Source organism: Taudactylus pleione, unplaced genomic scaffold (genome assembly GCF_031769625.1).
Source record: "Taudactylus pleione unplaced genomic scaffold, aTauple2 ptg000019l, whole genome shotgun sequence".
Classification (NCBI taxonomy): Eukaryota; Metazoa; Chordata; class Amphibia; order Anura; family Myobatrachidae; genus Taudactylus; species Taudactylus pleione.
In genome coordinates this window covers 31460560-31484337 of record NW_028284421.1, presented here as the reverse complement: position 1 = coordinate 31484337, position 23778 = coordinate 31460560, and the positions used below count along the sequence as shown (strand labels likewise).

The 23778-nt window shown below is 42.1% G+C and overlaps 1 protein-coding gene across 5 annotated transcripts in view; it reads right to left on the bottom strand.

The window, feature by feature from the left end:
- TPM1 (tropomyosin 1) overlaps positions 1-23778 on the bottom strand; it is a 43253-nt gene that overhangs the window by 4929 nt on the left and 14546 nt on the right. For 2 of the 5 annotated variants that reach the window (XM_088446429.1, XM_088446450.1), the window contains 7 exons: positions 17879-18012; positions 15623-15740; positions 15346-15416; positions 13332-13407; positions 12198-12260; positions 12026-12095; positions 11138-11293 (listed from right to left, as the gene is read on the bottom strand). In XM_088446429.1, the coding sequence (XP_088302555.1) occupies positions 11211-11293; positions 12026-12095; positions 12198-12260; positions 13332-13407; positions 15346-15416; positions 15623-15740; positions 17879-18012 (615 nt within the window). In that variant the 3' untranslated portion in view covers positions 11138-11210. Of the gene's footprint in view, positions 1-2253; positions 2439-11137; positions 11294-12025; positions 12096-12197; positions 12261-13331; positions 13408-15345; positions 15417-15622; positions 15741-17878; positions 18013-23778 lie in introns of those variants that run through there. The other 3 variants (XM_088446446.1, XM_088446454.1, XM_088446437.1) reach the window with 2 other exon arrangements.

The window sequence follows — 23778 nt, the reverse complement described above, 5'->3', positions numbered from 1 at the left end:
TCACTTTAGGATAATGCTGGCTCAATCAATGTAGCCAAACCTTCCACATCACACAGCTATCAGACTTGTGACTGTAGAGGCACTTTATCAAGCACTCCTCCTTTCAGCTGATGGACACAGACAACAGTGCATTTGCAAAATGCATGGAATCAGTGGATAAGTATAAATGGATAGAGAATAATATATATATATCTATCTCTCATTTAATGAAAAAAATACCATCAAGGCAAAAAACAATAAGCCACACCAACGCGGTCTTCTTCAGGACATCACACATAGGTCCTATGTGTGATATCCTGAAGAAGACCGCGTTTGTGCGATCTAAACATTGACCCTCTGACATCTTTTATCCTAAACATGATGTGATATTAAAGTAGGTTTTTCAAAAAAAATTTGAAGCCTGAAGAGAAGCCCTGGTGAGTGCATTCTTTGTCAGGCAATGTATTTTTGGGTTTCCTTGGAGCACCATTGAATGGCCACCCCAGGCAATATTAGTCTGCTGCTTAAAAGTGAGTGCTGACCTTCGTGGGACTATATTATTTAAAAATATATATATTATATATATCCTTGACAAAGGGACGTAGTGGTCCCGAAACGTTTGTGCCTGTTATGAATATTTAAATACACTTTTTTTCATGAAAGTCTCCGAGTGCCGCCGTCTGTTTGCTGTTCCTGATTATATATATATATATATATATATATATATATATATAAATATAAACACAGTCAGGTGCATACATATTTTGGGACATTGACAGAATTTTCGTATTTTGGCCTCTATTCACCACCACAATGGCTTTGGAATGAAACAAACAAGATGTGCTTTAACTGCAGACTTTCAGATTTAATTTGAGGGTAATTACATCCAAATCAGGTGAACGGTGTAGGAATTACAATAGTTTCTATATGTGCCTCCCACTTTTTAAGGGGCCAAAATGGGACAAACTAAACAATCCTAAATCTAACTTTCACTTTTTAATACTTTGTTGCAAATCCTTTGCAGGCACTTACAGCCTGAAGTCTGGAACACATAGACATCACCAGACGCTGGGTTTCATCCCTGGTGATGCTCTGCCAGGCCTCTACTGCAATTGTCTTCAGTTCCTGCTTATTCTTGGGGCAGTTTCCCTTCAGTTTTGTCTTCATCAAGTGAAATGCATGCTCAATCGGATTCAGGTCAGGGGATTGACTTGGCCATTGCATAACATTCCACTTTTTAGCCTTAAAAAACTCTTTGGTTGCTTTTGCAGTATGCTTCGGGTCATTGTCCATCTGCACTGTGAAGCACCGTCCAATGAGTTCTGAAGCATTTGACTGAATATGAGCATATAATATTGCCCGAAACACTTCAGAATGCATTCTGCTGCTTTTGTCAGCAGTCACATCATCAATAAATACAAGGGAACCATGCTTCACTGATGAGGTGGTATGTTTTGGATCATGAGCAGTTCCTTTCCTTCTCCATACTCTTCTCTTCCCATCACTCTGGTACAAGTTGATCTTTGTCTCATCTGTCCATAGGATGTTGTTCCAGAACTGTAATGGCTTTTTTAGATGTTGTTTGGCAAACTCTAATCTGGTCTTCCTGTTTTTGTGGTCCACCAATGGTTTACATCTTGTGGTGAACCCTCTATATTCACTCTTGTGAAGTCTTCTCTTGATTGTTGACTTTGACACATATACACCTACCTCCTGGAGAGTGTTCTTGATTTGGCCAACTGTTGTGAAGGAGTTTTTCTTCACCAGGGAAATAATTCTTCTGTCATCCACCACAGTTGTTTTCCGTGGTCTTCCGGGTCTTTTGGTGCTGCTGAGCTCTCCTATGCATTCTTTTTTAAGACTGTTCCAAACAGTTGATTTGGCCACACCTAATGTTTTTGCTATCTCTCTGATGGGTTTGTTTTGATTTTTCATCCTAATGATGGCTTGCTTCACTGATAGTGACAGCTCTTTGGATCTCATATTGAGAGTCGACAGCAACTGCTTCCAAATGCAAATGTCACACCTAGAATCAACTCCAGACCTTTTACCTGCTTAATTGATAATGAAATAACGAGGGAATAGACGACACCTGGTGAATAGAGGCCAAAATATGAAAATTCTGTCAGTCCCAATATTTATGCACGTGTGTGTGTGTGTGTATATATATATATATATCTCACATACGTAGATTTCCTACAAAATCTCGAAAGTACATATTTGCAGTTTTATTATTAAAGGTTCACTTAAGGCATTCAATAAATAATGCAGGTAGAGAGAAAATACACAGTGGGTCTTTTATTTTACAGTGTGTCTGTACAGCAGAAAAGTGACTTGAAGATTAATACAGATTGACGAATTTAACAGTTCCAAGAAGAGAGTGGGATAATAGGACAGCAGAGAGCCGCGTATCCAGCCCAGGTAGGATAAAGAGGACCATATCAAGCAAAGAAATTTATCTGCAAGGAGAGAAGAAAAAAAGAAAAGATATGGAAAATAAAAGATTAAAGTGTTCCGACAGTAAAGGAGGTTTGGTAAAAGAGGCCGGGGGGGGGGGGGGGAAGGCGGCTGGTTTTCGGCAACATGCAAACTACTTGGCTTGTTACTTTCAACTACAGGGGGGTGCAAGTCCTTCTGAACTAATTTCTAGCATTGTTAAAACACCTTGGAATCTAGTACTTATCTGAAAAGGTTATTTGACAAAAGCCATAGGTGGTGCAGCAATAACACACCATGATGCGTTGGTCACCAGGCCTACCAGCCTCACCGCTAGCGGATTGTGTTATTTTTATTTTACCAGAGCAGTAGATTATTATACAATGATTTCAGAGATTGGTTTTAAATATTAGTCAAATGGTTTGTTCTTGATTAGTGGCCAATCAGTGGCATTCAGTGCTCACAGACTAATACAAATCTTAGTCAAGTGCTTTCACTTTATATTGTTCTAGAGAAGGATCCAGTGTTAAGGTGGGTACACACTATACAGATATATCTGCAGATGATGGTTGTTCGTACACAATGAACAACCTTCATCTGTGACTGCCCGCAGGTCCCGGCGACCAGGGGGAGTGTCCCGCCCCCCTCCTCGCGCTCTGCCGCTGTGTGTACGGGTGGTTTGCCGACCGCCCGTACACACCTGCCGATGGAGATAGGTCTGCAGACATATCTGTCCATCGGCTGTGCAGCACAGCCAATGCGATATGTCGGTGAACACTGACGTTCACCGACATATCGTGGGTACACACTGTCCAACGGGCAGCAGAAACATTGGCTGATCAATTGATCGGCCAATGTATCTGTCAGTGTGTACCCAGCTTTAGGGGGTATATTTACTAAAGTTTTGTGATTTTCGGTGGCATGCTGCCGGTTTTGCTAATTGTAGATTTTCTAAAGCCCAAACAGAAAGGAAGCCGTACTTTAGAATAGAACATAAGTTCACCATTGATGATTTTAACATTACAAATATAGAAACCCCATATTTACTAAGTGTCTGCTTTAGAAACCGACGAAAAGCTGCCTTAATAAAGAAAGTGGTTTTGAAAAACGAGCACTCAAAAAGCATGCGGTTTGAGTTATCTGTTCAATGAAGACAATATGCATTGAGTAAGGAGGCAGATACCGTGACATTGATAATTCTCTTATGAGGGAAAGACTATTTTATTAATATAATAGTTTGGGAAATTGTTATATATTATTGCGTTCAATAAAATGAAGCTATTACATTAATGGGGTAAAGTTTATTAATTGGCGTTTAAAAATGTATTGACGAGGGTAGCATTTATTAGTTTATGGCTATATAAATGGTACCCATATCATAAAATAATAAGTGTTGCCCTAGTCATGAAGAACATTTTTAAACACCAATTAACAGTGAATTAATTTTGCCCCTTTAATATAATATTAATCTTAATAAAATAATTTTTTTTTCCCACAAACGTAATAAAATATTTTCTTCATAAAGAGAATTATCAATGTTACAGTATCTGCCTTCTTATTCAATACATTATTGCCTTCATTATACTGTAAGTGCATTGTGATTTCTCTGCCTACTGATTGGCCAGATAGATACTTTAGTTTTACAGCATTTGGTTAAAATCCCATAATAAAACCCCCACAAAACCGATGTAAAACAGATGGACAGACTGTGGTTTACAAAACCCCATTAAAATCGCTGTATAGTAAATAGTGGTTTGGTGCTTCAATTTGCCGGTGATGTGAAGGTTTCAGAACTCCAGCAAGACGGACGATTCGTAAATTTACCCCTTAGCATCTGGTGCTCTTTAGGGAGGACAAGTCTAACAACATTATACCACTGCTCAAAATCATGAGAACCTAACAAGCAATCTTATAAGTTTCAACTTATAACTGGCATACTAATTAAACATAAGCAGTTGTAGAATGTTCACCTTACATTATCCTTATAAAGAGCTGTAGCACCCGCCACTAACCCTATCCTACAATCCATTACCTGAATAGATCTTCCGCTGCACCAAGTCGGACCGTTGAGAGATTATTCAATCCAAATAAATTGCCTCTTGTAATTTAGTGCACAATTAAGTCCATTGTAATTAGCTTGCAAAATGAGAATTCTTTATCTGCCTTACAGAGGCTGGGGAGGGGAGGGGGGGGGGGGGGGGGGGTACAGATTGTTATTCGGTACGGTTTTCCGGCACTCTGGATCCATGCGGTCATAATGCAGACGCCGGTATCCCGACAGGGTTAACATTCAGACACTTATCAGTCAGTATCCTAACACTCTCTTCTCCCTACCCCTCCTCCTTCCCAGATGCCTAAACCTAACCTCCCCCTAACACCTGTGTTTATGGTCGGGGATGCCGGCTCAAAGATCCTGACAGGTGTCGGGATTCCGGCGCCGGCATTCTAACTCTCGGAATTTTAATCGGATCCCAGTTATTAGATTTGGCCATACATGTACAAAAATGGATCTCCATTAGCGCAGTTGTACGATGACTGTGTAATGTTATCTTCCTATTTAATACATTTATCTGGTGACTCAAGTGATAGTGGAGGAACTGAAGAGCTACAAGAGGGGTCAGGTGGAGAGGTCTAAATATGTACAACACGCCTGATCCAAAACCTTGTGGAAAGAAATAAAATTAAGGGTCCCTTAATCACCAGGTAATCCAGAGCTCTACCATCAATACCTCCCCTCTATTGTAAGATTATAGTTATCGACAATTTTGTTTTTTATTTTTTTAGCTACATATTAATTAATATATCTGGTGATACATAGGTTAGTTCTGAATCATCTGTATCACTTTCCAATTTAGGCAGTTTTGGGTGGCCAAACTATACAAGCCTTTAAAAACCGGGCCAAGTTGTTGGATCACTTGTCCCATTACTATAATCATAAAATGACAACATACTGATAGTAGCTATCTGGTGGCCAAAGTTACAAGGATTCCGAATGCTCATTTTGGTGACAAAACTGGAAACATTGGTCACATTTCCTGATAATGCTGGTGTTATGACCAAGCGTGTGTGGTCAGATGGAGCGCAGAGTATCGTAGATTATCCAGTGATGTACTATGCATACGTTCTAACAGTCCATGGCCAATAACTACTTCTAGCAGCTGGAGCTGTACTTTACTAGAAGTACCCCCTCTCTTCCAGAGAAAAGTAGGAATTATCCAATCTCACTACACTCAGCATTAGACTAAGATAAATTAGAGAGAGATATATATATATATATATATATATATATATATATATATATATATATATATATATCTTATTAGCAGGCAATGGCTTCAGTGGGGATTTTTGAAAATACATAATCTACCCAAAAATTAAAGTATGTGAATGCAAAAACAGATTTGCAAGAGTTGCTTTCACACACTATTCGTAATCGTCCACTGAAATTTCCATGTAACACTCAGTGATTCCACCTCAACTAGACTACATGTAATGGGTCTTAATCTTTCCTACTTAAAAATACCTTTTTGTCCAACATTCTGTGTTTCATTGTCGGTCTTGAAATCAGCTTGGCCATATTTAGAATAACCAACATCTGGTAGACATATCATAGTTTCTCTCATGGTGAACATATCTGCACCCTGTCAAACAATGTACATCTGCTGTGCTCTGCAGAAATTGTTCCACTATACAGAAAACTTGTGCTTCCAAGGTGTTAAATTAAATTTGAAATACTATGTGTGTGGAAAAATATGTGCAATGAATTTCAACACTACAAAATCAAGGGGAAAACTTCTAGTCATATCTGCAGGCTTCCAATCGATGCTCCAGTACACAGGCAGTGCTACTACTGCTTATCTACATACTAGGGAGGGTGCAGCCACACTTGTGGGTGTTTAAAAAGGAAATGTTAATTTTCCAAGCTCTCCTTAAACTGCAGTGCCATTCCCTATACTTATATATTGTGGGGCTAAACCACCATAGAGCTGCATTCCTCTGTGCCAGCTACACCTTGAAAGAAACATCCACCTGGGCAAATGATTTCAGAACTTGCAACAATGTACAGATGTGTCCTGCTACATACGCAGCAAATCGCGCCGCATGAGGCGTGCGTATACGTGCACTACGTTCGTACCCGCGACTCCATAGACTTGTATGGTACTATTGCAGTGCGCGCCGTAGCATCCACTGCTGCGGATAATTGCATGGCACAATGCATGCTCACGTTTGTAGTGCGATTGGCAAGGATGTAAGAGGACACATCTGTAATTACATTTAAAAACTCTCAGAACACTAACGCTAGGTACACACTATATCACTTTTCCACCCCTTTCACATCGGAATGCTGGGTCGCACCCGGAATTTTGTTCACAAATCCATCCCGGGTGCGATCCGGCTTAGAACCCTTTCAGACTGGCGGCCCGACCCGGCACTAATGCTGAGTCAATGAAGTCATCGCCATCATGTGCTGACCCGGCGCTTGGATAGGAGATCATTCTTCCTATGCAGTGAACAGGACACATGTCGCATCGACCCGGGTTACCCGTTCACACTGCACCGCGAGCAGAGTTGAACACGTGTTCAACCAGTCTCGTGACCAGGGTTGAAATGCCAGCTTATTTCAACCTGGCCCTTTCACACTGCACGGTAAGTATTGAATAAATCAGGTCGCACGGTTAATTGGATCAGTCCAGGGTTTTATCCTGGTAGCCACCAGGGTCGGATTCCTGGGCAACTTGGACCAGGTTATTTTTCTTAGACTCGATTACACCAAACACGTCGACATGGGTTGCCCTGCCATTAACCTAGGTTATTTGTTTGGTGGAAAAAGTGTATAAGATATATTGTTCCAACGTAGATACGTTGTACAGATATAGTGTGTATGCCCAATCCTTCTTTCTCTACCATCGTTCAGCACGTCATCCCATCTACCGTGCTGCACGTCAGATGGAACGATGCAATTAACAATGTGGTGCACATCATGCAGTGTGTACGCACAATGGCACTACCACACAATATGTAGAGCCAATCTTTTCTCTGAAGACGTCACCTGGACAGCCATTAATCTACATGATTGCATAGTCTGTACAGGAAAAACGATTAATTGGATATAATCTCCAGACAATATATTGTGCCATCATTTGGAGGATTATACTCTATATAGAGTGTTCTTTGACAACTGTCGCATCGTTTGACACATCATATAGTGTGTACCCAGCTGGCCATTATATCACCAGGTGGGGGGAGGTACAATAATATGTACAGCTGCTCTGCACTTTGGGGTCTTTCAGGTGCAAGGAAGTCCTAATCCCAAGGCAGAGGCACTACAGTTTGAGGAGGACCCTTCTCAAAGGTTACTTTTTTTGCATCATAGTGTCTAGTATAGTATTAATAAGCTTTCTAGAACAATTTATTATAGTTTCAAACTATCGCTCGGTATATGCAGTGTGTTACCTTAGAAGAGTTTGGTCTACCAACTCTTTATTATTATTAATAAAATAAATTTTTTTCCCCCACAAACGTAATAAAATATTTTCTTCATAAAGAGAATTATCAATGCGGTGTGTTACCTTAGAAGAGTTTGGTCTACCAACTCTTTATTATTAATCTTAATAAAATAATTAATGCTGGTTCTGTAATATGCTCTACACCCTGGCCATGCTTCCAACATATTCTGCTTCAAATCTTTCGATTCCCACTATTTGCTATACCCCTAAACTATTGAGGATTATATGACAAAGAAAAAGGCACTGCTGGTCACTAATGGTGAGCGGTGAAAACAAACTAACTGTATGTACTCACAGCACTTGTATCTATGCATTCCATAGAACGATGGCCTGCATTCACCAGAAGTACAGCCATAGCCGAGATGACCTCAGCACAGGGCGACTAAGCACCATGTGTACAAACCCTTGGCAGCACGGTCATACAAAATAAAATCCTATAAAAATCTATGTCACAAATATGAAAGAAAAAGCCACCAACTATTGATAGGATATAAAGGTGTGATTCAATGGCATTTAAGTGAATAGGCAAGTATATGTATTATAGGTAAGTAATTAGTTTTCCTGGAAAAGCATATATCCCACATGCAATGGCTCCACGCAATCTTAAGTAAATCAAACTCTGAAATAAAACAGATTATTATACAGAAGGAAGCTATCCAATTGGTTTACTTTCTGACAGATGCTTTTGATATGATACAGATGTGTCCTCCCACATCTTGCTTCAATCGCACTAGGGGGGGTCATTCAGACCCGCTCGCAAGTGGGTCGATGTTCCCCACTGCGCTTGCGCACGACGGAGGGTGCTCCGTCGTGCGCATGCGTGAGACCCGGACTGCGACAGCCAAGCTGTCGCTCCGGGTCTCGCACCAAAGGGGGCGTGCTGTTGATGGTGACTGACAGCACGCCCCCTTTGGTGGGCGTGCCAGGGGCGTGGCGGCCAGACGGAGGCGTTCCCATGGGAACGCCTACCGTCTGAAGCCGGCCCCACTGACATCACTAGTGATGTCAGTGGGAGTGATTTTGGCTCTGAAAGAGCCAACATCACTCCAGGGCTTGTGGCTGGGAAACCCTACCGCAGGGTTTCCGTCGCAAGTCCGATGGTCGCGATGGTCAAGACCATCTTTTTGGACGCTCGTATATGCTGTGGGTGGTGACCCACAGCTATACGAGCGTCCAGGAGGACGCTCCATTTTAATGGAGGAGGGCCCTGATTCAGAGCGAGCGGCTCTGAATCAGGCCCTAGGTCCCATGAGACTCTGCTAGCAACAGGCATCTTTTTGTGCCGATGCGTCCAAGTCACAATACGATGTGACTACGACGCACCAGGAGACTGCTAATTTCATACGCGACACTTGTATAGCAGTGTGCGACTAAGGGGTTTATTTACTAAGCAGTGTTAGGAGACAGAGTGAAAAGTGATAAGAAAGTGATAGCCAGCCAATTAGCTTCAAACAGCCTGTGAGATGACAGCTGGGAGCTGATTGGCTGGCACCTTATCACTTTTCACTCTGTCTCCTAACACTGCTTAGTAACTAGATCCCTCAGAACGCTAGCAGAGTTGCACAGGACCTGGTGGCTCACTAATGCCAGGCATGTCGCGCTGCGTGATGTATTGGAGGATAGATGTAGGAGAATACATCTGTATGTTCTACATACTACAGGCTCAGCTTGCATTTACATTTATTACTGAACATAAAAGGAATAAAACTAGTTTCCATGCTGAGACTGAAGCTTGACTTCTCTACATGAAATATGTTATGGTTCAGATTAAAACTACCTTCAATACTAGGAGTAAAACTGAAGTGTCAGACATATACAGAGTGGAAGGGGCAATTAATTTAGTGATAATGTGCACCTAAGCACATAGCAGATTATTATGGTGCACCAACATTGCAGTCTTTCCAGTGCACCACTATGAGGTGTGAGAAAAATCTGTGATGGTGGCGGTCGCGAGGTGCCAGAAAAACTGTTCTAACGGCAGCACCTTATGGCCATCACGCTAATTGAATTGCCCCATGGAATGCTATAACTGTACAACTAAATTGATTTGTGGACTGAAAAATATGTACATACTTTAGGTGACAGTCTGTTTTATTCATAACCACTATGAAAGGTACTATCAGCCATGACTGATTTGTATTTCCTCAGTTACCAAAGATGTGGCACATACACCGTATTCATTTTTAATTTATTTATTTTTTGTATACTGCTGTTATATATTGTAAACCTCTTGGATCAGCAAATTATACTCCATAATTATATTCTTGAAGAGCCTGGTCACAATATATTTGTTTTCAAATAAAATACAGCATTTGGTGTTGGAAAATACAATTTACTACTGAAACTGTGCCGTTATCTCCTTTCTAAGCCAGTCATTAGTAGCGGTAATGGCCCCCCCATACATCAGGCGCCTGGTTTGGGGCATCAGGGAAATGTAACATGTTGGATTTGCTGAACCAGTCCACAAAAATTCAGGATCGGCATATGGATGGTTCTGATCGCCGATCAGATTGGTGTAGAATTGCGGCACAGATATATGGGCACTTAGCCGTCATTAATTATCCATCAATATATGACAGTTTAACTGTTTGAATGTACATAAAGCCTAACCTATATAGAGACTACACTGTTTGTGTGTGTGTATATATATATATATATATATATATATATATATATATATATATATATATATATATATATATATATATATATATATATATATATATATACATATATACACATATACACACACCCATTATAAATCACCATAATAAATTATATTGCATTGGGAGGAGCCATTGATGTCTGGAATTGCATTCATTTACACAGCTTTGCCTTGTTGTACATTAGTGCACAATGAGAGGGATGAGGTGTTTATATAAAGAAAAGCACAAAAGAGTTAACAAAATGGTAAAAAGCAAGGATTACATCTGTTTAACATACTGGCTTTATAAAAAATTTGGATCAAAAAGAGTCTTAGCCCACATGTACGTTTTGGGACAAGCCATCGCTATATTTAATTAACTGAACTGGAGGACCCACAATGCAATGTGACTTCCTGGAGCTTCAATAATTTATCAGCAAATCAAAAAGGATTGACATATTTCACTCAGATTATTTAAATGAAACAGAAGTTGCCAGTTGTCTAAACAGAGGTAAAAGGTCAGTAGGAAATAGTAAGCCAGAAGTGAGCGAATAAAATAAAATTGAAGGTGTGAGGGTAGGACGTGAGTTTTATTAAGCGAGCAGAGAGGGTACGAACATAAGCGAAAACATAGAAAGGGGAATTTACATTGAAGTCATGTCATTGAGAGCGTGATCCAGTTCTTCACTGATGGCTTTGTACTTCAGTTTCTGGGCATACAGTTCATCTGCTCAGAGTGAAGTGGAAGAGAGATTGAAGGGATAGACAAAAGGTAGGCAGACAATGACAGAAACAAGAAATGGGAGGGATAATAAAAAAAAAAAAAAAAAAAAAAAAAAAGGAAGGATATGGCAAGGGGGTACACAGATAAGGGAAAGGGTGAAAAGGAGTCCAGTGTTCGAAACCACCATCCATGGACAGTATGAAGAAGCAGACAGCATGGTGAAGCAGTGAAGAGCCCGGCATGAAAACAAATTGTATATAAATAAAAAAAAAGAAAAGAAAAAAAAAAAAAAAGAGAAGTGAGAGACAGATTAGCAGTAGAAAAGGCATCATCATCAACTGCCAGGGAAATTATTGTATGCCGAGAAAAATAGGATATTTCCTCAAAGAGGAGAAAAAGCCCTAAAAGGGGCACATTTGAATATTGTTCCTGATATAAATACATTCATAAAAATAATGTTCTAGGTAATCCATAATGGAACCTTGGACAAGAACGTACCATATCAGAGCGTTGTCTTGTTTCTGCTAAAGACACTACAGTAATAATACGATTATACCAGTTTACAAAATCAAAAGGAGAATATGGTACCCTATTTTTACATTTAATGTATTAATTTACATTTGTGATGTAAAAATAGCAATGCCTCAAAAATTACACACTAAAAAAAAACCCAAAAAAGACACATAATAGCCTTTGTAGCCATCCTAAATAAATAAAAAGAAAGAAAACTCATACCTTCTAAGTCATCAATGGTCTTTTCCAACTTGGCTACTGTCCTCTCTGCAAACTCAGCACGTGTCTCGGCCTGAGGGACAAAAGACATTATGAGTCTCCACCTAGTAAGTCAGCCTTGGATCTGCATATGAGCAAATTACAGGTGTAGAGCACAATGCTGTGTAGAACTTGCCTCCTTCAGTTTGTCTGTAAGAACCTTGATTTCCTCCTCATATTTGTCCTCCTTCTGGGAGTACTGTGAACAGAAAAACAACAAGTCTTAGCGTACCAGACTACTTTTTAACTGCGACAAGTCGCAGCCAATGTGTAAAACAGCCACAAGTCATAAAATGGGATCACTACAAGCCTGTGGCCAGGACAATCATATACTATCAGGTCTGCCTTAGTGACATTTATTCTCAGTACAATATCCCAGATGTTGTCATACATTAAAAAAGAACAAATATTGGAATCCTTTACATATAGAAAAACTATTTACGGTATCTAATGCTTAATCATCTAGAAATAGAGCAGAATAACTATCTAAATAAATGTAACATTGCTGGTGCATACAAGGTAAAATTACAGTAAGAGTCCCAAAGGTAATGCATCAGAGGTAAACATCACTAAGACAAACACCACAGGGATTGCGCGGAATCTTAAAATAAAACAAGTACACAAACAAGAGGGGGGAGGGGGATAGTGTTAAATAAACCTTCACCATAAGAAATCCCCAATGTTTTCTGGACATTAAAAGGTATTGTATTCTGGACGTTATGATATTTTACTCTGGACAGTTCACAAAAAGTTATAGCTGTTTATATAGAGGGAAGTTCAAATCCGAAATATATAAATCTTTATGTATGGAAGAAGATCTGACTGAATCACATTTTTTAAATTAACACACTGGAGGTAGAACCCACAATATGTACTTTTTATTTTTTTACTTTCCATATCAGTCTTTCAGCAAGTGTTTTGTTTAATGATTTGCATACCTAAACAATGTTTTCGCTGGCAAGAACTACAAAGGGGGAGGGCTAACGAGTAATAGTCTTCATTAACCACTGCATTGCCAATCTTCTAATAAATTCTAGTCATAGCATATTCTATGGTATGGCACTAAAGGGATTATGGCTGTGGCATGGCCAGGATAGAGGGTTCTTGTACTGCAATGCCCATATGGGTAACTCTGACAACAAAAGCACTGGCTCTTGCACAGAGACGTGGAGATCCCTCTTGGTATAGATCTTTAAAGCATGCCATTTCATTTATCTGCGAGCAGAAATTCTTCACCAGACATGGTTCAGAGCAGATTTCACCATCCTACCTTCTCTGCCTGGGCCTCCAGAGATTTCAGGTTGTTGGTGACAGTTTTCAACTCCTCCTCAAGCTCGGCACATTTGCTATTTGGATGGGGTGGGGTAAGAGGCAGAGGTGGCAGGAGTAAACAGAAAAAAAAATAGATTGAAAGAGGAGAGAAAAGAATGAAAAACCAAACCGGAACAGAGGAAAATTACAGAGCTAAAATAAAAAGCTGGGCCACAATTTAAAAGATATGCAGGGTAAATAATTGGAAAAATATCCAGATAGAAGAAAAAGTGCAATTAAAACAAACAAAAAAAACAATTTCTGAACATCTAATTAGACAAATTGCAAAGGTCGTTTCACAAAAAACGCAATTTGATACTAATAAAGTGGTCATACCAATGCACAAAAAGTTGTCATTTCGCCCAGGTTTGTAATTTAGACTTAAATTTTCTGCACACAAGCTGAAAAACACCCAAGACATCTTTTACATGTGGACCAAACAGCTTTTTTCTCAGATTGAGAAATACATACTATAAAAAAAAAAAACATGTGAAATAATAGAGTAAAGCACAGAACACTACTACTCAGGACTTAGGAGGAGCAGGATGAGATCTGAAGCCCAGCAGCCGAGGATAAAGAAAGGGCCCAGACTGGCAGCAGTACCTTCTCCTCTGAGGCTATTAGTGTTTTCAACGTTTGGTCCATTATTCTCAGCTGCTCATCCAGCTGCCGGTAGCGACTATTAATGAGTGCATGAAAGGAAGCAGCGAATAAGCCATTCACAATGTGTGGAGCATGCAAAAAAAAACAAACATCATTACATGTGGTAGAGGATGCAGAGCACAGAACATATCGGTTAAAGCTGGCTATACTTGTGTGCCTTGCAGGAGCTGGGTTATCAGTTCTGAAGTGTCATTCATGGACCACTGAACAATCTGTGATGATGCTACTATTTAATTTAAGTTTATCAGACACAGGGCAAAAGTATGTTGCTCATTCTTAAAATTTAAGAAGAGACAAAGAATTCAAGCTCCATAAAAGTATCAGTAGCCTAAAGGTGCCTAAAAACCAATAAGGAGTCAGTTAACACTGGCCCTTCATAATTCTGTTCAGTAGGATGGCACACTACAGCTAAGAGGGAACAGGGTTATATTTTACACTCTAGTGCGTTAATACAATCAGCACTTCTCAATTATAAAAAAAACAATTCCATTGGCAAAGCCAGTGGATTCTTAAGACATTGTCACAATGTGAAATAAGTGGGCAAATCACAGTTTAGTGACATGGGGACTTAGGGCCTGATTCAGACCCGCTCGCGTGCGCTGAGCGCTCGCAAGCGGGTTGATGTTGCCCAAGTGCGCATGCGCACGACGGATCCGGGTCCGTCGTGCGCATGTGCGAGACCCGAATAACGACGGCCAAGCCGTCGTTATGGGTCTCGCACCAAAGGGGGCATGCTGTCGATGGTGATTGACAGCACGCCCCCTTTGGTGGGTGTGCCGGGGGCGTGGTTGCCCAGTCAGAGGCATTCCCATGGGAACGCCCACTAGTGATGTCAGTGGCAGTGCTTTTGGCTCTGATAGAGCCAAAAGCACTCCAGGGCTTGCGGCAGCGAGACCCTACCGCAGGGTCTCGTCGCAAGCCTGATGGACGCGATGGCCATCATTTTGGCCGCTCGCTATAGCTGTGGGTGGTTACCCACAGCTATGCGAGTGGCCAGGAGGCCGCTCCAAAAAGGGACGGCCCTGATTCAGAGCGAGCGTTCTGTCAGAGCGTCCGGCTCTGAATCAGGGCCTTAATGTTAGTTTAGTAAGTTAGATGACCATCAAACGCCCCCCCACACACACAAAAACCATACATCTACCAACCCATCTTATTTCACAACAGATAACACCAACTTTGAAGGTCTCTAGACTTCTGCAGTTACATGCATAGAACTACTGTGAAACGTACAGAGATGTGGTTACGGTGTGCAGTGCAAGTAGATGTGGGTGTCAGTGACAACATGCGCTGTTCAGGAACAGACAACTCACCTCTCTGATAGCTCAGCACGCTCCTCTGCACGTTCCAGGTCACCCTCAATGATCACCAACTTACGGGCAACCTATTACACAGAAGGGGGGGGGTCTTTAAAACACAAGTTCCAAGCTACAAGGAAACAAACACAGACTAACGAACAGGGATTGTAACAAATGATAAAAGTTATCAGAGACGTTAATACTGAAGAATAATTCTACTTTTCTTGTTCCCTGTTGATGGAAGAGCAGTTTTATTTCTCTAGCCACACACAAAGAATTTTAGCTTCCTCACCTCTTCATATTTGCGGTCAGCCTCCTCAGCAATGTGCTTGGCTTCCTTCAGCTGGATCTCTTGTAGCTCCATTTTCTCTTCATCCTTCAGGGCTCTGTTTTCAATGACCTTCATGCCTCTGAGATATAAAATGACACAAAAGCAAATGAGTAGACAAACCTTACACAGCAATGGCAGCCACCACCATAGAAGTGGATGGCAGAAAAGAGCCTACAGGTTTATGTAGTTGCCATTTTTTGTGTTTTTTTAGACCTAGGCCTTAATAATCACGTTTATCTTTTGCATTCTTGGCTCTATCTTTTAATATCATATTACCCATGATCCATCTTTCCATGTTCAGCTCTTGAAGTCCTTCCTGACAAGTTCTGCTAGACATACCCTTTGCCATCTTAAAGGTCCTCCTGAATTTTCTATTTTATTAATGTTTTTGGCGATAGAGCCTCCAGGACTATTCATAGTATACAAAAGGAGGTCTTACCAGTGACCCATAGATCGGGAATATAACATCTCCTTTCCTGCTACTAATACTTTTCCCTATACAGGGAGAAACTCTACTGGCTTCTCCCATTACTTGCTTTCATATCACCTGAAACTATACTCCAAGGTGCCTTTTCCTCCTGTTGACATTATTACATAACAATTGATTCTGTATTATACCTTCAGATTTTACTTGTTTTTGTTAACCTCAATTTAAGATTTCACACAGCTTATTCCTCTATTTTCTCTAAATCACTACAGTTTTATTTTACTCCTTCTTGGTTACCATCCTGTGCAAAAAATTAGACCTTCCCTTATAGGCCAAAAGTAAGATTACATATGACTACAATAATGGTAGAGTTTGGGAAACTCATTTGTAACAGTCCAGGTTTTAAGGATATCGATGCTTGAGTCCAGATGGTTAAATCAAACTGACCGAGGTACTAATTAAGTCACCTGTGCTCAAGCATGGATATCCTTAAAACCTGAAGTGTAATGGCAGAGGTAGCACTGCACTAAGCAAAACAGGACCTAGACCCAATCCCTGAGGTACTCCACTCTTTACCAGCCCTTAAACTGAGCTTATATAATTGACTACAACACTGTGTCCTGTCCTTTAACCTTAACATTTATACATTCCACCATCTGGAGTAAAGGATTTTCAGTGTCTGAATTCATTGTTGGATAACAGTTCAAGTGTCATATTTAGAAAAGAATGTTTGCGGTTTATCCCCAAAAAACACCCATTTTAAAAGGGGGCACCCACAAATATTACATACCACTCAGAGATATCTGCTGCGATCCTACATTTTCAATTACAGCCCCTGCTGGCTGCTAAAACACTGAATTTACCAATCTCTGCTCGGCCCTGTTAACGAATGTGATATTCGCCTAGGGATAGCCATTGTAGCCTATCTGCTACAAGGGTCTAAAGAACCCTTCCCCAGAAAGGACTGCGCATGCACAGTACGGCATCTGGCTCCCAATGCAGGAAATTAAGAAATCACATTAGTGGTCACTTTACTGCTAACACATTGCTTTCCTTTCTTATAGCCATGTTAAGAAATTATATATGTATGAGAATTAATAAATATGTCCCAAGTGCTTTGCTAAAATCTACATCACTGATTCACCCATATCTATCGCTTTAGTTACAGCCAATACAAATGCACTAGATACGTTTGACTCTCCCAGCAGCAAATCAATATTGCATAGGATTTCGTAATTTGATTTTTTTTATTATTAAAACAATTTCATGGATTTACTTCCCATTAATTCACATATCTATAGTTATCACATCCTTCCCTTCAGTCTTTCCTATGTAGTAGAACAAGATTTGTCATTCTTCACTCACTTCAAACACTTCTCTTAGTTTGTTTAGCACTCTAATGTATACCATTTGGACCTACTGATCCATCTACTTTTTTAGGAGTTCAACGATCACCTCTTTCATAGTAAATATCTAAGTGCCTGCAATACAATATGAAGGAAATTTGTCCCGGACCATCTGTGATCGCCCGTACACACTGAGCAATTTAATAAATGACAGATTAATATCTAATTCTGTCCTTCATTAAACTGCACCACCGTGTACACGATATCCGATTGGCCATGCTGCACGGCCAACCAAAAGATATAGTGTACGACCCATGGGAGCGCGCAATTGTGTATACACACTGCATGATTTGTCATTCCAATTTGCCTAGAAATTACAAATCGTGCAGATATCGTTGTAGTGTGTACCCACCCAAACAATTCTCTCTCACAGGTCAGACTCACCTCTCGCTCTCATCTGCAGCCTTCTCAGCTTCCTCCAGTTTCTGAAGGGCTGTGGCCAAACGTTCCTGAGCACGATCCAACTCCTCCTCTACCAGTTGGATGCGCCTGTTCAATGATGCTACATCGGCTTCAGCCTAGGTGGTCAAGAGAAAGAATGCTGTCAAGTTCACACAACCCCTGCCAACAGACTGGTGAGGTGAGTGGCACTAAACCCGATGCTCTTTACCTACTAGAGAACAAGGCAACTGTACCATACAATAGCACAGGTTAGAACATTACCACACAATGGAACAGTGTATAAGTCACCCACATGTTACAAAAACTATGAAGGTGCGTGTAATGGCTAGGTCAGTCTATTTTGGAAGGCTTCAGCTACTTGTTGGTCAGGCATGTATACCAAACTTTTTTCTAAGCAGTGTGTGTATGCCTCCCAAATACATAATTTAGTTTTTCATCTGAAGCACTAGTCCTACTGGCACCCCCTAACCAAGTAATGTCACAAAGGGGTCCCACAAAGTCTCAAAGAAATGGCTGTTTTTCAACTATATCTTTATCACCTTATGAGATCATTCCTACAAGAATTATCCCAGACCTAACCAACCCGAATATGTGTGTGCACTGTAACATGCAGTCGTCATTTAGTACACCATACTTTATTATAGATTGTGTCATGATGAACCAAGGCTATGTAAATAAACTGGAGGTAAAATCACAGCTTTTTAAAACGAATATAACTAGTCATTAGCTACAGCTCGAGTGGGGTCTGAAGGAAAGAAATGAGTTGGGGTACAGTAGTGTTAGTATTCGTTAGTCTGTATCTGCCTAGTACAATTTGTCAGCGTGCACAGACCATGTGAGGGAGTAGTCTCAAACATATGTAGGATGTGGTTACACACCTCTCTAACTAGATGCAAACATTAACTTCCGCTTTCTTGCAAGAGGACATGGGCATGTCTGCTGTTCTTAACGGCTAATATGGTAAGTAAGGCCTCAGGATACTACATTAATAAGTGTACAAAAGTAATAACCATCAGGTCCAGCCACATATACATAAACATGCTAGTTCTCAACATAAAAGTGTGACATGAAGAGTTACAAAGGCCTGTCTTATAGGACGCCATTTACATTAAAACTTCCGTGTTTAGCCACTAGTGTCAGGCGTGTTTGCCGAGCATGGAGGGCGTGTATGCATGCATATATGCATGTATGTATAGACACACAACACATTTTTTGTGACATTAAGAACCGAGTACACAAAACCCTAAGCAGGTTTTCACTGCATATGAAACACATACACACACTCTACAGATGAGACAACTTTCAGCCCCAGGCCACATCGCTGGCGTTACATAGTTTCTCCACTTGCCAGAGTGCTGGATGCTATAGAAGTTGCATTTTACATTACTGTAGCCCATCCCAAGAAAGTTTGCTCTACCTGTTTAACAGTGATTGTGTTATCAGAGGTGATAGGGGTGCTTGCATAAATTGACATGAAGTTAACAAGAAATTGTAAGATGATAGATAAGTAAAAATACAGGGCGGACAGAATTTAGTACTACCAAAATAAAGTTCCCCCTTTGTCTGTAAATACATTCCTTCAGATGAAACAAAACTTCTGAAGTAGGGAACAGGAAATACGATATTACCACATATGAATGCTATATAACTGACACCACAGGTTAAGTGTGTACTAAAGGGTTAAAAAGAATTTGTCAGTACAAATCAAAGATGGTTTACAGCTAAATATTTGAATGCTGTTTAAGGGATGAATGTATGGTCCCAATCAAGGGTATGCAGTCGGGGGGGGCTGGGGGGGTGTTAGGGTTCCCAGGGGGGGACTTAGGGTTAGGTTTAGGCTAGGGGGGGCTAGAGTTAGGCACCCCCCGGGGGACTTCAGCTTAGGCGGCGGGGAAGGGGGGGGGGTTTGGTTTAGGCACTTAGAAGGGGGATTGAGGTTAGGCACCCCTAAGGGAGGGTTAGGGGGTAGAAATAGGTTAGTATATACTTACCTTAGGACGATCGGGATTTCCTCCTCTGCCGGGATTCCAATCGCCGGGCATGGGTCCAGCGGTAAATCATTCCCAATCGAGTGCTAACCATGTGATTACAAGACCATAGAACTTGAGAAGCACTGCCTAACATCGTGGGTGAGGGATGGGGTATTTGGTCTGCTAGAGTGCTATTTTATAAGCATGTTCTAATATTTCAATACAATTTTTTTTTTAAAAGGGACAAACCCCAGAAATAAATTTTCTGTATGCATCTGATGCGGTTTCTGTGCGCTTTTCCCAATACAGTCTATTATACTAGCAACCTGCATTAACAAAAAAAATCTAAAAAACTTTTAAAAAGGAACCATTCATCTTATTCTTAATAAGATTTTCATGTGTTAGGTAGCAACTTAAAAGCGCATTAGCAGCAGATAAGTGAACAATTCTGCAAAGTTATTAAAATATGTGCCTGAGAAAAAGTTGCCTTGCTTACAACAAGAATAAACTGCAAGTGCTTCCTGTTGTGTCACTGGAGAATTTGTGGCCTCTAGAGGGAAGGACACTTCTATATACTTTAACATGACAAAGCTGGTCTTGTGGCCTTATAAGGCAAGGAAAGTTATAAAGCAACTCCCAGTTGCACTATACAACTACACAGTATCTACAGCCCAGGTCACATAAAAGTCCCTGGCTTTAGCAAATCTTGGGGTTTACGTTGTGAATAAGGGAACCTCAATGTGTAGAAGGAACAATAGATTATACAGCGGCATATATACATACTGGCATGCATGTACAAGGATTACTGTAAGACCAGTTCCTACAGTGCAATAACACACTGCTCCAGATTAACCTCCAGATACTTTCCAATCACATTGGCAGAAATAAACAAGCTTAAAATATAGTTTAAGATCAATGAACTAATCACACTAATGTTATTGCAATTCAAAACTAAGCATGGAAACACAGGAGCAGGACATTATACATTTGTGAATGGCCAAATATTCTCTGTAAAGCGCTGCGGAATATGTTTGCGCTATATAAATAGCTTGTAATTTGCATACGGGTCGGGAGGAATTCAATTCAGTGGTAAGACTACAAAGTGTCAGATATCGCAGATGATGTGCTCTTATACAATGTCACTTGTAATTGGACATTATAGGGTAGGAACAACCACAAAACAAAAATTTTAAATAGTGCATTAAAAGAACCTGATCATTTATAATGACATTGAATACTGGTCATGTAGTGCAAGACCCATTATCCACATCCTATACACAAATACTAAGCACCCCACCCCAGGTGGATGAAGATAAGCAGTTAATTCTATTGTCCATATGAACCCTGTTGCATGCCTGAAATTCTCTTTCACATAGGCAGGCCCCAAAATCCCCTCCCTCAGTGCTTGGAAACAGACTGTACTGGAAGGGAGATACCCAAAACACAGCACATAGGCTTCCTAGGACAGACAACCCATTCACTATAAAATGATCATCAGTGTTCTCCCCAGGCTGTTTTCTGCGGACGCATCGCCCGGCAGAAACAGCCTGCCGCCCGGCACTTTTCCCCGCTGACCCCACTGTGGAACGCTGGCCTCTGAAGTGACCGGAGGCTAAAGAAGACTCCGATCACTTCAGAGGTCAGCTTTCCCAGTGAAACACTGCGCGGGTGACGTCATGAAGTCACCCGCGAACTGAGGAGTCTGCCCCGCGCGCCTGCTGGATCTAGTTAGATCCAGTCATCACGAGGCAGCGGGAGCGTCCAGCAAGTAAAGGTAAGTGCTGGGTTGGGGCCAGGACCAGTCTGGGGGCACCATTTAAGTCTGAGGGCACTGCATAAGGGACACTATTAAACTGGGGGCACTGCATAAGGGGCCAGCCTGGGGGCACTGCATAAGGGGCCAGCCTGGGGGCACTGCATAAGGGGCCAGCCTGGGGGCACTGCATAAGGGGCCAGCCTGGGGGCACTGCATAAGGGGCCAGCCTGGGGGCACTGCATAAGGGGCCAGCCTGGGGGCACTGCATAAGGGGCCAGCCTGGGGGCACTGCATAAGGGGCCAGCCTGGGGGCACTGCATAAGGGGCCAGCCTGGGGGCACTGCATAAGGGGCCAGCCTGGGGGCACTGCATAAGGGGCCAGCCTGGGGGCACTGCATAAGGGGCCAGCCTGGGGGCACTGCATAAGGGGCCAGCCTGGGGGCACTGCATAAGGGGCCAGCCTGGGGGCACTGCATAAGGGGCCAGCCTGGGGGCACTGCATAAGGGGCCAGCCTGGGGGCACTGCATAAGGGGCCACTGCATAAGGGGCCAGCCTGGGGGCACTGCATAAGGGGCCAGCCTGGGGGCACTGCATAAGGGGCACTATTAAACTTGGGGGCACTGCATAAGGGGCCAGCCTGGGGGCACTGCATAAAGGACACTATTAAACTTGGGGGCACTGCATAAGGGGCCAGCCTGGGGGCACTGCATAAGGGGCCAGCCTGGGGGCACTATTTAAGCCTGGGGGCACTACATAAGGGACCAGTCTGGGGGTACTATTTAAGCCAGGGGGCAATGCCTAAGGGTAAAATTAAACTGAAGGCAATGCATAAAGGGGAAAACTACAGGGATCACTGTATAATGGGCACTTTTGACTGAGAGCCAGTGGGGAAGCAGCCTGAGACCTGTCGGGCTGGATTGGTAAGTGAGATACCCCTTTTCCCGGCACGCGCATAATTGCGATGGCCCCCACCCGGCTACTTTTGGATGCCACCCGGCTGGAAAAAAATTCTGGGGAGAACACTGATCATACTTGCAAAGATTTTGGATGGTTCTTAATGAAATAGAAAACTAAAAGCTTGCCATGAAAGCAATGCAATGTTTTTATTTACAATAAAAAAAGTTATCTGTTTTCATTATGCCTAAAAAGGAGTCCTGCATTCTACCCAGAACAGTAACACATAATTAGCACATCTGATGAGGGCTAAACACAAAGAATCCAGATAAATACAACAGAGGGATCATCAGTCCATGTTAGAATGTACAAAACTACCAGTTACAGGCACAGCAGACAATGGATCTTTATAAAGCAGTAACAAAGTGCAGTAAAATGATTGGGGTGTGAAGGCAATAGTAAGAGCTGGTACACTATTACCAGTAGTAATGAGCATGGGCAGTACATGCAGAGTTGGCAGTGGGAGGCCTGGCACAATTTTAATGTGTGGGCAGTACAGGCAGAGGTGGCAGTGTGGACTGGCACACTACATTGCAAGTAATAATGTGTGGGCAGTACAGGGATAGGTGGCAGTGTGGACTGGCACACTATATTGGCAGTAATAATGAGTGTGGGCACTACATGCAGAGGGAGTTGCTGGTACAGTGGTAATCAGGGGATCGGTTTGAAATACTGCCGAATAGGTCCGGCGGTTCAAATCCCGAAGATTCCGACAGCTCCAAAAGGTAAGTATTTACTAACCCTACACGGGCCCCCCCCCCCCCCCAAACCTCCTTTAGGAGTGCATAACTAACCTCCCTCCCTAGTGCCTAACCCTAAATTCCCCCTAGCCTAAACCCAAGTCTGCCAGGGAGGGAAGTGGGGGGGGGGGGTGCCTGACTCTAACCTAGCTCCCCCTTCCCCAGCCTAAACCTAACCCTCCAGGGGAGTGCCTAACCCCAAGTTCCCCCGGGGGCCCTAAAACCTAACCCTACCCACCCCCCGCGGTTGTCCGCGCCCGACTTACCTTCATTCGGTATTCTGGGCTCCCGGCGTAGGTCTAATGACTGGCGTCGGGATTCCGACGCCTGTCATTAGTACCTTGCTGGGATTTCACAGTCGGGAAGTCGGCAGTCAGCATTTCAACCATCTGCTTCCTGACTGCATCCCGGTAATCAGTGCAGCGAGTACAGGCATGGTTAGGTCTAGAATTGGGTGCTGC